The sequence below is a fragment of the Macaca fascicularis genome, chromosome 5 (genome assembly GCF_037993035.2).
Source record: "Macaca fascicularis isolate 582-1 chromosome 5, T2T-MFA8v1.1".
Taxonomy (NCBI): domain Eukaryota; kingdom Metazoa; phylum Chordata; class Mammalia; order Primates; family Cercopithecidae; genus Macaca; species Macaca fascicularis.
In genome coordinates this window covers 160,660,499-160,673,913 of record NC_088379.1, presented here as the reverse complement: position 1 = coordinate 160,673,913, position 13,415 = coordinate 160,660,499, and the positions used below count along the sequence as shown (strand labels likewise).

At 39.6% G+C, this 13,415-nt stretch overlaps 1 protein-coding gene across 4 annotated transcripts in view; it reads right to left on the bottom strand.

Annotated features, from left to right (window-relative positions):
• GUCY1B1 (guanylate cyclase 1 soluble subunit beta 1) overlaps window positions 1-2,906 on the bottom strand; it is a 48,537-nt gene extending 45,631 nt beyond the window's left edge. Inside the window, exons 1-2 of one of the 4 annotated variants that reach the window (XM_015450962.3) lie at window positions 2,415-2,906; window positions 2,096-2,169 (exon numbers count right to left, since the gene is read on the bottom strand). Coding sequence is in view for 2 of the 4 variants with exons in the window: in XM_005556150.4 (XP_005556207.1) it covers window positions 2,096-2,169; window positions 2,813-2,815 (77 nt within the window). In the remaining 2 variants the exon portion in view is untranslated. The remainder of the gene's footprint in view (window positions 1-2,095; window positions 2,170-2,414) is intronic. The other 3 variants (XM_005556150.4, XM_065545637.1, XM_045392987.3) reach the window with 3 other exon arrangements.
• Between the last annotated feature and the right edge of the window lie 10,509 nt (window positions 2,907-13,415).

Genomic DNA, 13,415 nt, shown 5'->3' with positions numbered 1-13,415 from the left:
AAGAATCAACACTAACACCTGGATTACCAACTCCAGTGTGACTAACAGTTTTTCCCTTGCAGGGGCATAACCTTGAGGCAATTTTATAAGAAGAGACCCATATAACTTGTTTCATTTTTACCAGAAAAATTATGTTGTGGATGATTGGAATTTTTATTATTTAGACAAATTATGAATACTGTTGGAAGCTACTTAAAGATAAATTAGTAAGTTAATAAATAATTTTTTTAAGTAGAATGGAACAATATTCTCAGCTTGATTTTGCAGAGCTAAATTATCAGCAATTGAATCTTTACATATTTGGACTTTCTCTGGGAAAATATGAGCAATATAAACAAATCTCTTGATAATTTTAACTTTTTAAAATGTCTGATACATTTCCCTATAAAGTATTATTTTTCATCTCTGTATTTAACAGTGATCTAAACTGATAATGGCTAGGATATACAATCTAAATCTGGTTAAATTACATAATGACTGTTTAATCATAATAGCCATCTTTTATTCTGCTCTAAAAATTCTAAGCATATTCATTGTCATAGCATATCTACCAGCACATTTGGGAATTTCTATCTTACAGATGCAAAAGCATCATATGGAGGATATATATATATATAGCATTTATAAATGTACAAAGGAAGTGGCTTAAAAATAATTCGGTAGTTAAGTTATACTGTTAACAATCTTTTTTTGATGTCTGCCTTCTCAATATCTGTCTACTAAACAAAATAAAAATTATAATGGTATTAAGATGGCCAGAAAATTCAAATCCCAAAGTAACTCTTGGTGCCTATGTTCTCATTGGATTCGACCACATAATTGCCAAATCTCTGCTTCTGTTTATAATATGTAGATAATATGCCCTGTGGATAACACAAATGGTTTCTGAAACATGAAAGAAATGCTCAGTGATACAGATCCTGGGGAAAGAAAAGTTAAATTTTAGTGCTTAATATATAACCCTGGTCATTTCTATGGAAACAGGTAGTTATGAGAAATCACCATCATGTAACTGCATAATAAGGCCTATTAGAATTGATTGCTAATAATTGTAATATGCTTAGGGAAAAAGAGCATGGAAGCCTCACCTACCTGAGACAACAAAATGAAATCAGTAAGTACAGGAAATCAGAGTCAATAATAACAGTGTATTCCCATCTACCCACCCAGGTAACCCTTCCTTCTAACTTTGTTGCAAAGATAGTCTGACTGTTGTGCTAATATGAAAACCCATAAATATGGTTTTGGAGTAGCTAGTTGGTGGTGGTCGGCTATTCCGTAAGTTACATGCAAATTTTATGAGAGTGAGAAGGAAAAGGAGAGAGAACTTTATTAGAGTGAAATAGTCAACCTGCCTGCAGACATGCTGACCCGTGAGTCATTCCAACAGGTTTAAGCCCTCAGGTGGGTGTGGTATTTCCATTCATACCCCCAGTACTGGGCTCAAAGCTCCAGGACTAAAATTAGAATGCCTCCTAGAACTGTAAGTCTTCAACACAGTAGAAAAAAAAAGGCGGGCGGGGGGGGGGAGGGGGCGGGCAGTGGGATTTGGGGAAAATGAAAAACTTCCAATTTTCACTTAATTTAAAAATGAATAAATGCGCTTAATTCACTGTTGCCCAAGAAATAATCTCCTGCGTGTTTTAGCATACCAAAAAGGCCTAATTTATGCCAGGTGTGTAAATCATAAAGAAGCCGAAGTCTTCCATTTGTTTCTAAGGCCTCCGGGCGCAGGAACCTCTCGGAGGCCCGTGTGCTCCCCCGGGGCTCTGTCCGCGTGGGAGCTGCCCGGCCCGCTGAGTCTGGGAGCGCCGGCAGCGCGTTCCCACGCTCAGGCCGGGTTGGGAAGCCGTGGTGACCCCTAGAGGCTCCTTTCCGCGGTTCTCGCCCTCGCAGCCCCGCCCCAGCCGCCCCTCCCCTCCTGGTTCCAGTCCCAGAGCGTGGGAGCGCAGCTGCAGCGGGGAGCGACGCGGGGAGGCACCTCCAAGGATGCGCGCCCGCGACCCGGCCAGCCGGCTGAGGACCAGGCGAAGGGCGGGGGGCCTCCCACACTGGGCGCCGACCTGGGCCACAGCCAGGGGAACCGGCCACTTACTTGATGTCTTCCCACACCTCGGGGCCGTAATTGCGGATCACCAGCAGCTCCAGGGCGTGATTCACAAATCCGTACTGCGGGGACAGGGAGAGACTTGAGCGTCAGGGACCCAATGTAGCTGAGAAGCGGCTTGGGGGCGAGGCTGCTGCCTCTGCTCCCAAGGCGTTGGCTTAACCTTTCACCCCGCCCCTGACTCCTCTCCCTTAGGGGTACTATGTACCGAAGGGGTTGGATTGTGGGGGCGCAACCCCGCAATCCCTGGTGGATTCTCCCCGTCACCATCCGCCCCACCCCCACGCTATCTTCCCACCCTCCTCACCTGTCACCGCTCCGGGAGAGGCTGGGCATCGGGGGCAGCGCGGGGACGCGAACCCGGAGCCTTCCCTGCCGCCTGCGCTCAGCCTCCCACAGTGGTGGGGCCGGCGAGAGCCGGGAAGACCCCACGCCTCCGTCGCACCTCCCCTTCCCGAGCTCAGGAAGCTGCGGTGTGGAGCGGCGAACCCGCCTGGGAAGCAAAGGCACCGATCGCCCCCGCCACGACTCGCGGCGTTCCCACCTCCCCTGCCTGGGTGCGGGCAAGGAGTGAGGCTGCTCCCGCTGCCAGCGGTGAGCTCCCAGGGCCCCCGAGCCAAGCTCCGGCTGCGCGGTCAGTTCCCTAGCTGCCAGGCCGGACGAGGAGGGGTGAGGTTCCGGCCGCACCCGGCTGAGAGCACTTACCATGGTGTCTGCACCGGGAGCTGGGGAGGCAGCCCCCAAGCAGAGGCACTGCCGAAGGGACCCAGGCAGCGGCGGCAGCGGCTACAGCGCAACCGGGCCGGGGAGGCAGCATCGAGCTGGAGCAAGCACAGCCGCGTCGTCCCGCCCTGATTGCCACCTCTCCCCGGCCAATGGCGAGTCGAGCCGCAGGGGGCTGGTCGGTGCCCCCCCGTTCTTCAACCAATAAGGGACAGAGGAGGGAATTCGGATGCTCTCAATGCTGCTGCGCTACAGTGCCTTCCCGCCCCCGCCTGGTGACAAGGCCTTCATTTGAGGCCGTAACAATGACAGTGGAGAAGCCCCAGCAGTGCTCCTTGCATGAATTCTGGAGCGCAGGAAATGCAGCTCTTGTGGACCTACTAAATGTATTATTATTCAGAGATCTGCCCTCAGTGGTTAACACAAGCAAAAGGGGCCGGGCATGTTTATTGTGTGAGCGTGTATGCGTGTACTTTGCAATGGACAGACCTTAAAAGGAATATCCTCCGTTGTTGATATCCTCATGCTTATCTTTGCCTTGCGGATAAACATTTCCTCTGTGACTTGGTCCCACAACAGTTTATAGCAAATTTAAAGCTAGTAATATTGAGAAAAACACATTTTTACTTCTAGTCAGTGAGACTAGTTGAGTGGACCACCAAAAATTTTCAGTAGTGTAGTTTGGTGGGCATCATGTTAAATCTAGTCCTGCCCTTTACTAAACTGTACAAGATCCAGCGATGTTCTAGGCTTGATCCCAATGGCACACCTTTCCCTACACCATGTCCGGGAGCCATAATTCCGGGGAGTTTGTAATACTCTAGAGCGGGCCTCTGTTGCTGTTTCTTAGCAACAGAGGAACTGGAAAGGGACCAGTACAAAATGCACAGACTTTACCTACTCTACCTGCAGCTTACGTTCCACCAGGCCCTTAGGTTAGTTAACGCTCTGAGTCCTGCCATAGAGAGAAGATTAGAGGAACAGGAAGTGGCAGCTTATTAAAGCTATTTGTACGTGAGGTATATAGATTCCAGTTGACTTTTAGGGCAAGGTCAGAAGTGAGGTCATCAGTCTAAACTGGACCTGAGAAGCCAGATGTATTCTAAGATGAGAATAGTTTGTTGTGAGAACAGTCTCAATATGGTTAGAGAAAAATGTCAGAACAATAAGATTGTGCTGACATCAGAACCCGGAGAGCTATGATGAAGGAAACTGATGAAGAAATAGCGGTATATAGCAAACAAGCAAAAAAACAAATTACTTTTAAAATTTCCATCAATGGTGGAATGAGTAAATAGATTACAGCCTTTTGTACAATCTAACACCTTGTTTTAAACAACTATTAAAATATTAACCATTGTTTAACAACCATTAAGTACTAATTTTGAACCATTAAAATGGCACATTAAACAACCATGAAAAAGCAGGAGGGTGACTAGAACATGATGATGCAGAGAAGTATTGTCAGGTTTACAAAAAAACACATGAATGTAATAATTTTCCATTCTTTAGAGGTAGTGCACAGTAACGTGCTATGTGTGTAATAACACAGGCACATACATGTTGCTGTAAGAATAATTGTCTGGGAGGAAACACAGGAAGTGTTGATATGGCTACTGTCTGTAATTAGAACCAGTGACTGGAATGGCCATGACTCTTACTTTTTATAACTTTCAGTATCTTTTGATTGTTTTTCTACATAGATTAATTTTGTTTAGTGTTACATAACTGAATTTTTTTTTAACTTTTATTTTAGTTTTAGGGGTACATATGCAGGTTTGTTACATAGGTAAATTACATGTCTTGGCAGTTTGGTGTGCAGATTACTTTGTCATCCAAGCACTAAGCATGGTACCCAATAAATAGTTTTTTGATCCTCACCCTCTTCCCACCTTCCATCCTCAAGTAGGCCCCAGTGGTTGTTGTTCCCTTCTTTGTGTTCATGTGTACTCCATGTTTTGCTCCCACTTGCAAGTGAGAACATGTGGTAGTTGGTTTTCTGTTTCTGTTAGTTCACATAGGATAATGGTCTGCAGCTCCATCCATGTTGCTGCAAAGGACATGATCTCACTCTTTTGAATGTCTGCATAGTATTCCATGGTGTATACGTACCACATTTATCCAGTCTACCATTGATGGGCATCTAGGTTGAGTCCATGTCTTTGTGTATAGTGAATTCACATATGAATTCACATATATTCACAACTATTCACTTTGTGAATTGTTTATTTCATTCCATGTGACTAGTGCTGCAATGAATGTATATGCATGAATGTGCCTTTATGGTAGAATGATTTATACTCCTTTGGGTATATGCTCAGTAATGAGATTGCGGGGTCAAATGGTATTTCTGTTTTAAGTTCTTTGTGAAATCACCAAACTGCTTTCCACAATGGCTGAACTAATTTACATTCTCACCAGCACTATGTAAGAGTTCCCTTTTCTCTATAACCTTGCCAGAATCTGTTGTTATTTGACTTTTTAATAATATAGATAAAATCATTTTTAACTTGTTAAAAAAATTAAGAGAAAAAAAAAACTATGTCTCTTATCTGTTCATCTTTGAGCATCAAACAATGAACCCATGCTCCCTCGTTTAGGGTATGTTGTGGTGTCCTCCACCTTAAACTTTACGTAGGCAAAATATAAGGAGATTGAATTGTTCTCTGGGAATGAAAAATGAGGAAAGCTCACTTAGAGAAAGATATGAGAGGAAATGAATAATTAGCATTTCTGCTGATGTTCCTTTCTCTCTCTTTCTGTTCTTCTACCCTCACTTTTCCTTTTGTCCAATGACTTTTTGCACTTATTGTCGTTTTTGTCCAACACATTTTTGCATTTGTAAATGTTTATACTGTTTTATTTCCAATTGTCTTACATTCATTCTGAATCTAAAAGAAGTTCTAGACACTAAACATTTGCTGACTTTTGCTTGGCCCACAAGATATTACACACGCTGTGATGCTCAGGGACAGAAGGATGCCTGCCAGCTACAGAGGATCTCAAAAGGGGGTCACTATGCTTCTATAAAAGCTCCCTACCTATTGTCACCACTGCTGGCCAAGTAGCATAGGAATCATATCAGGTAGTAAATTATGCTGTATTCTCTGAACAATGCATTGCATTCTTGTATGTATGCACCAAGCTGAGGAGAAGCAGTTAAAGATGAAAAGGAAGAGCTTAGGGAATGGCTTAGCCAGCTCTAAAATCAACATGAAGATCAGTCTAATGAAAGAACAATAAGTAAAAAGGCAATATGTGGTTTTCAGAAATGTCAGCTGAAGTGACTCACATTTTCAGCTAATAAAAATAAATTACTTTGGTAAGTTAAGTATTGTAATCATTGTTTTCAAGGCTTTGCCAGTTAATGTGAAAATTAGAAACCTTTGATTAAGGACAAAGGAAGCACATATTTGGGGGTGTTCCCAGGTCTGTGCGTGTGTTTCTCAAAGCTTTGGTGTTTTGACAGTTTTTTCTATCATGGAACCATGGCTTCCATTTTTGGATCATTTTATGGAGCAGTATGTTATTTAATTTCAACTATTTCTTATACAATGATTTGCTTTATGTTCATGTGCCTCTTTAATCTCTGTGGGTAAGAGTCCGATATTGATTTTTTGTGAAGCTTCTGCTGCTGATCTTGCTTAGTCACACAATAATCACATCTGTTGTCCTGATTTTTGCTAATATAGTCACTCAATACTTCAAGCAAGGAATTCAGAATACTTAGAAGCAAAGAGAAAAGCACATTCTAAATGACACATTCTGTGATGTGATTCTAGACCAATAGAGCAAAGAGAGATCTAAGAACTCAGATTCCTAAAGAAGTGACACTCAGATTTATTGTTCACTTGCCAATGAACTGTAAGTTTTGTCATATGAAAAAGGTAGTATTGAATATTAAAAGAAGTACTTTTCAAAATTACTTTTTTCTACATCAAATTCTTTTAATATTTACCTTGCCATCAGAACTTATAAACAAAAAACATTAGTCATGCATACATACATACATATATATATATATGTATGTGTATATATATATATATGTATGTATGTATATCCGTTTCTTTATAGGGTTTAAGTAATTATGTGTGAAAATTAAAAGAAATTAAAAGAGAATTAAAGATGATGCTTAGTATCGATGTTATAGTAATTAAAAGAATTAAGTTAAATAAACACATCACTATATCATACTGGGAGTATATGAAATTAAATAAAAATATTTTATTTTCGAGAAAAGCTTTTGAATACCAGATTGAGCTCTAAAGTTATGCTTCTGAAGTCAACTTGATTAAAATAAAAACTAACTTGTTCTTACCTTGTTTATAGCCTAAGCTTGTACATGGCTGGGAGAGATTATCTTAACCTTTTTTTTTTTTAGTTTAGTAAGGATAGATCTACCATGATTATGTCAAAGATTGATCAACTTTGAGTATTGAAAGGTATTTTGGAGGTCATTTAGTCAAACTTTATTTTCCTATATCTGGAAACTCGTTATGAACTTGTTGGGGAACAGTGAAAACTTAAAATCTTAGCCAAGAAGTATAATTAGTAATGAATTGATGTCCTCAGAAAGTTTGGAGGATATTAAGATGCCCATTGAACTAGAGCTAAATATATTTTCTTTCCCATAGTCTCACCCAGTGGAAGTTGGAATCTAGATTTCAAAAGCTGTCCATAACTCTCAAAAGCCTCTAGATACTATATTAAAATATTGTTCTTCTCTAGTCTATGCTCAAACTACTTATTATAAATAAAAATAGAAAATAGCATGGAATAAGAGCCACTAATTCAAGTATTTGGTTGCTTCTTTTTGCAATTTTATTTGATTTTAAAAACAAAAATTAGCTATGGGGACAGCTTAGTGTAGGAGTTAATTGTACAGATTCTTTAGTCAGACTGCCTGTTTTTCACCATTGGACAAGTTACTTAATGTATTTGAACTACAGTTTCCTCACTTGTAAAATAGGAAAAATAACAGGTCAATATACTCCAGTGCTGAGAAGGTTAAAAATATTACCTGCCCCACAGGTTTGCAAGTTTGATGCTTAAAGCAATGATTGGCAAAGGACTTAACATTCCTCACAGACTGTTAGTTAATATTGTTTTTGAGGTGGTGGTTGTTATTGCTGTGTTGAAGTCAATGATTAATGAAACTAAACCCCTTTTGTCCATCTTATATAAATGTAATATGTCCACTGACAGTGAATGCATAGTGAAAAGAGCTGAAACATGTCAAATTAAAAGATCTAGATCACCCTTGTCAGTTACTTGCTTGGCAAGTCAACCTGTCTGAGCCTGGAACTTCCCAGGCTCAGACAATGGAACTTCCCATTTTATAATGGTGATAGCATTGCCTGGCCCACCTTGCTCAACTAAGGTACTAAGAGGATCACATGAGACATCTTTGAAAGCTTCTTATAAAATTTAAAGGACTACATAACTCTGTTACTGATCATTTGGAGTTAGTAACAATAAGTCACGTATGAAACATGGAGGGACAACTGACAATCTGCAAGAAAATCTCTTGCCTACATCGACTTTTCATGTTCAGATTACTGGTTTTGTTGTTGTTTTTGTTGAAAATAAAATACAAATCTAACTAGATTCATAACATACAAGTATATTATCAGTTTTCTAACAAATATAGCATGAGTAAAACTAATGAAAAGGAGGTAAATTGTCCATTAATATGTTTATATAAAGCATGAACTTTTTTTTTTTTCTGAATGGGTGCTTCATCAGCAACATAAAAAGTTAAAATTAGTTTGTGCCAAGGTATTAAAATCTTACTGAGTTTTATTGACATTTGAAGAAAAATAATTGCATTGAGTGTATTTACTGGTATGCTTATAAAACATACATCTGTAATAAAATGCCATTTAGAATATATTTTGAAGGATCTTTATGACTTACGGTGTCTCCACATGATAGTTCTCCCATGTGACAAAGAACATCAAAATATCAACCTGAAATGCAGAAACAAGAAGACTTAAACTGGGTTGGCCACATTTAAGGAACTATTAATGATGCTTTACTTGAGAAGCATCAATACGCTATTGAAAAAATTGGAAAGTAAAGCAATATTTGTTCCAGTGGAATGATTCTAATGCTCTGTAGTTAAAACAAAAATAAAAAAACAGGAGACCTTACCTCTAAATAACGTTTGCAGGTTACAAAGCACATTCGCAGGAGTTATCCCCTATGGTTTTCTATCAGGTAGATAGTGTTTTTCTGTTTTTGCACATGAGGACCTGCAGCCCAGAGCAGTGAGGGGCTCACAGATTAATCGGGGTCTTCACTTGCCTCATTGACCCATTGCAGATCACCTAACCCAAACCCATAACTCTTTCCTGAAGATATCATTTTTTTTTTCCTTTACATGTCAGGAGAATCACCTGTTGGTGTTTTTTGTTATAACACCTAGTAGAGTGGAAAGAAATTAGAAGAGAAATATCTGCAACATTATAGATATGTAAATTGGGAGAATTCACATCATTTCCCTAAACTTTACTTTTCTTGTCTGTGAAAATGAGGTAATACAAATAGCAACTTATGTAGGGTTTTGTAGGGTTTTTGGTAAAGATCAAAGGAATTAACACATATGAAAACATTTTATATATAGTAATATATAAGCACATTTAATTTTTATTATAAGGTTCTCTATTTGAATTATATGAATTTTAAACATTCTTAATATGAGAAAATACCACAAAGGAGATAAGAGCGTGAGTGGTATTCATAATGGTGTTCTAGCCTTTGGCCCTGTTGTGGACAAATTGCTGAACCTCTCTAAACCTTAGTTTTCTCTCCTGAAAATAAAGCAATGACAGAGATTAAATGTGATGGTATCTATAAAGGACATATTACAGTGATTGATACATGGTGATATGGTTTGGCTGTGTCTCCACCTAAATCTCATCTTGAATTGTAGCTCCCATAATTCCCACGTATTGTGGGAGGGATCCTGTGGCAGAAAATTGAATCACGGGGGCAGTTTCCCCCATACTATTCTCATGGTAGTGAGTAATTTTCACAAGATCGGATGGTTTTATAAGGGGAAACCCCTTTGGCTTGGTTCTCATTCTTTCTTTTGTCTGCTGCCATGTCAGATATGCCTTTTGCCTTTTGCCACGATTGTGAGGCTCCCCCAGCCATGGGGAACTGTGAGTTCATTAAGCCTTCTCTCTCTTTAGAAATTACCCAGTCTTGAGTATGTCTTTATCAGCAGTGTAAAAACGGACGAATATATACCGTAAATGTAAATGTGACTTTTATCATTCATTTAAGCATCCTGTTTATAAAAATGTAAATAATCTATTTTCACATATGCTGTGTTTGCGATAAAATAACTTTGCTTAAATCCCATCCTGGCATTATAGAGAATTTAAGGCATGGTTTTCTGATCCCATCCTCTTTTATTACTCCGGTCCCACAGACAGGAACCAAAGTCAGCAGAACAAAGCAGCCCCAGATGTGTTCTGTTCTATTATCTGAAGTGAATGAAAATCAGCCCTGAGGTATGTTTTCATATTCTGTCTACCAAAATAATGTGCATTCTGTTTATTGAACTGCTCTTATTTCTTCTTTGCAATCTGTTACTTTCATTTTCATTCCTGCCAAGAGACAAATAAAGAAGTTGCTCATAATTTCTAAGGCGATTTAGACCTACTTTTTTTGGCCTGTAATGGAAATCTGTGGTTTCTTCAGTCTGATCCTAGGTAAAGCTGATTTTAGTGAAGCCAGGAGATTTTACACATTAAAAAAAAAAAAAAGTAGAATGGTGGAATAAACTGAGTTAGGGAGTCCTGAGGTTTATGTGGATTTTCTTACCTATGTAACCATTAGGTATGCTGTGGTAGATAGAATAATTCCCACCCCCACATCCCTGCCCTGACAAGATGCCCATATCCTAATCTTCAGAGCCTGTGACTATGTCACCTTACAAAGCAAAAGGTACTTTGCATATGTGATTAAGTCAAGGACATTGATATGCAAAGATTATCCTGATTCTGAGTGGGCCCAATTTAATTACAACAGTTCTTATAAGGGAGAGTCAGGAGTGACAAAGTGAGAGAAGCAGGTGTGATGATGGAAGCTGAGGTCACAATGATGCCAGGAAGAGGCCATGAGCCAAGGAAGGCAGAGGACCTCTGGATGCTGCAAAAGGAAAGGAAATAGATTACCTCTTAGAACTTCTAGAAGGAAAGCAACTCTGCTGACACTTTGGTATTTGGACTTCTGATTTCTAGATCTATAAGCTAAAAAAATTCTGTTTTTTTTTAAGTCACTAAGATTATAACAATTTGTCACAGCAGCAGTAGGATGCTAATACAGTATGTCAAGTATCTTTCCTGACCCAAATTCTGAGATATCTCAGAGACCTGGGTATGAACTGAATGTTTGTGTCTTTCTAAAATTCATGTGTTGAAGCTCTAACCTCCACTGTGATGGTGTTTAGGGCCTTCGGGATGTAATTCTATTTAGATGAAGACATGAGATGGGCCCTCCAAGGTGGGATTAGTATCCTTATAAGAAGAGAAAGAGACCAGAGCTTCCTCTCTACCATGTGAGGATACATCAAAAAGATAACCGTCTGCAAGTCAGGAAGAGGGACTTCACCAAGAACTAGATCTGCCTGTATCTTGATCTTGGACTTCTCAGTTTCCAGAAGTGTAAGAAATTGATTTGTGTTGTTTAAGCCAACCAGTCTATGGTATTTTGTTATAGCAATCTGAGTTGACAAAGCAGACCTAGAAGTTACCTTTCTATATTAATCTTTCAGAAATGTCAATAATAGTAGAAAGTCTCCCACTCTACTTCTACATATATCCTAGTACTGTGTGTGTCAATCTCATCTTCTCCTGTTGGCCCTGCTGTGTTTCACTGAGAAAATGGCAATACTGGTGCTGTTTATATATAAGGTAGGATTCCCCTCTCACAGATAGCCACAGCTTTCTTTGAAAGAAGGTACGTTTCCCGAGGATTAGTTGTTAGGGAAATTGTTGGTTTCTCCATCCATCAAAGTTGTGCATCGCCAGCAACAGAAACCAATTATAGCTAACTTAAGGAAAAGAAACATATAAATATTGGGTAGCTCACAATATCATAAGGAAGACTGAAAAGATGGTGAGAGAAACATAAACTATGTATAAATTCTACTCATTTCCTTCATAAAAGGGAAAGCAAAACATCATTGATTTGGGTTAGTTGTGCTTCATATGTTACATAAGTATGAAGATTTGGGGTGACTTTTATGAGAAGATAGCATTATTTAATCGTTTTTGATTTGGGGAGTTAAAAAAGTATCTTTGCTTTTTTGCTGGTAGGTACATTATAGGGTCTAAAGTTTTTTTCCTACCTTCGTTCTCACAGCTAGAGAACCTCCTTCTACTACCATCAATGTCCTTGATCTGTTTCCCAACATGAATTAACCTTTCCATGTTTTCATTACATTCGAATATCAGGAATGTGTAGATGGAAGTAGTTCATCCTGAGAGGTGAGAATGAGCGTTGAAAGAGCCGTCAGTGAAGCCGTAAGGCTGGGAAAGAGAAGTGAAGGGGCACATGGAAGTGTTCATCTCTGGGGCAGGGAAAAACAATCCAGAGAAGATGAGTCACACCTCATTTATAACCCATGAATGAAAATCAATACTGTTACTTACCATAAATTTTACTGAACATACTACTTACACTTGAGTATAAATGCTGTAAAACCACTCTGAGCCAACTGATTGACTTTTCTAGATCCCAATTCTATCATTCATCTTCTGGCTTAGCTACTATTTCCTAGCACAGATTCTTAGTAAAGATCCTTTCTCCTTGGTCCCAGATGTAACCCTACGGTGTATGGTCTGGCATTTTAGGGGATATCTATCTCTTCTGTTCTTACCTCAGTGTCCTGAACCATGCATATCATCACTCTAACCTATTGAGGCTAGGAAAGACAAGAACAAAAAAAATAGAAGGGGTTCTAGGAAGCTTGGTGTTTCTCTGTCTCCCTTCCTGGACCTCTGTCTCCATGGTCTAGGAAGTAGGGAAAATATGGATTGACATGCTTATCTAACAATCCACAAAGTTATGGAAATGTTAGCTGTTAGTAGAGCTTGCCATCCGGTGGGCAAATACTAATAGAGTTATCCCAACCCTTAGGGAAGGACTGCAATAGGCTCCTGGAATTGAAAATGCTGATAAATATCTCTTGGGGTATTTCTTTAAAATGCAGATCTCTTGGGTATATTCCCAGTAATGGGATGGCTGGGTCATATGGTACATCTAGTTCTAGATCCTTGAGGAATCGCCATACTGTTTTCCATAATGGTTGAACTAGTTTACAATCCCACCAACAGTGTAAAAGTGTTCCTATTTCTCCACATCCTCTCCAGCACCAGTTGTTTCCTGACTTTTTAATGATCGCCATTCTAACTGGTGTGAGATGGTATCTCATTGTGGTTTTGATTTGCATTTCTCTGATGGCCAGTGATGATGAGCATTTTTTCATGTGTCTGTTGGCTGTATGAATGTCTTCTTTTGAGAAGTGTCTGTTCATATCCTTTGCCCACTTTTTGATGGGGCTGTTTGTTTT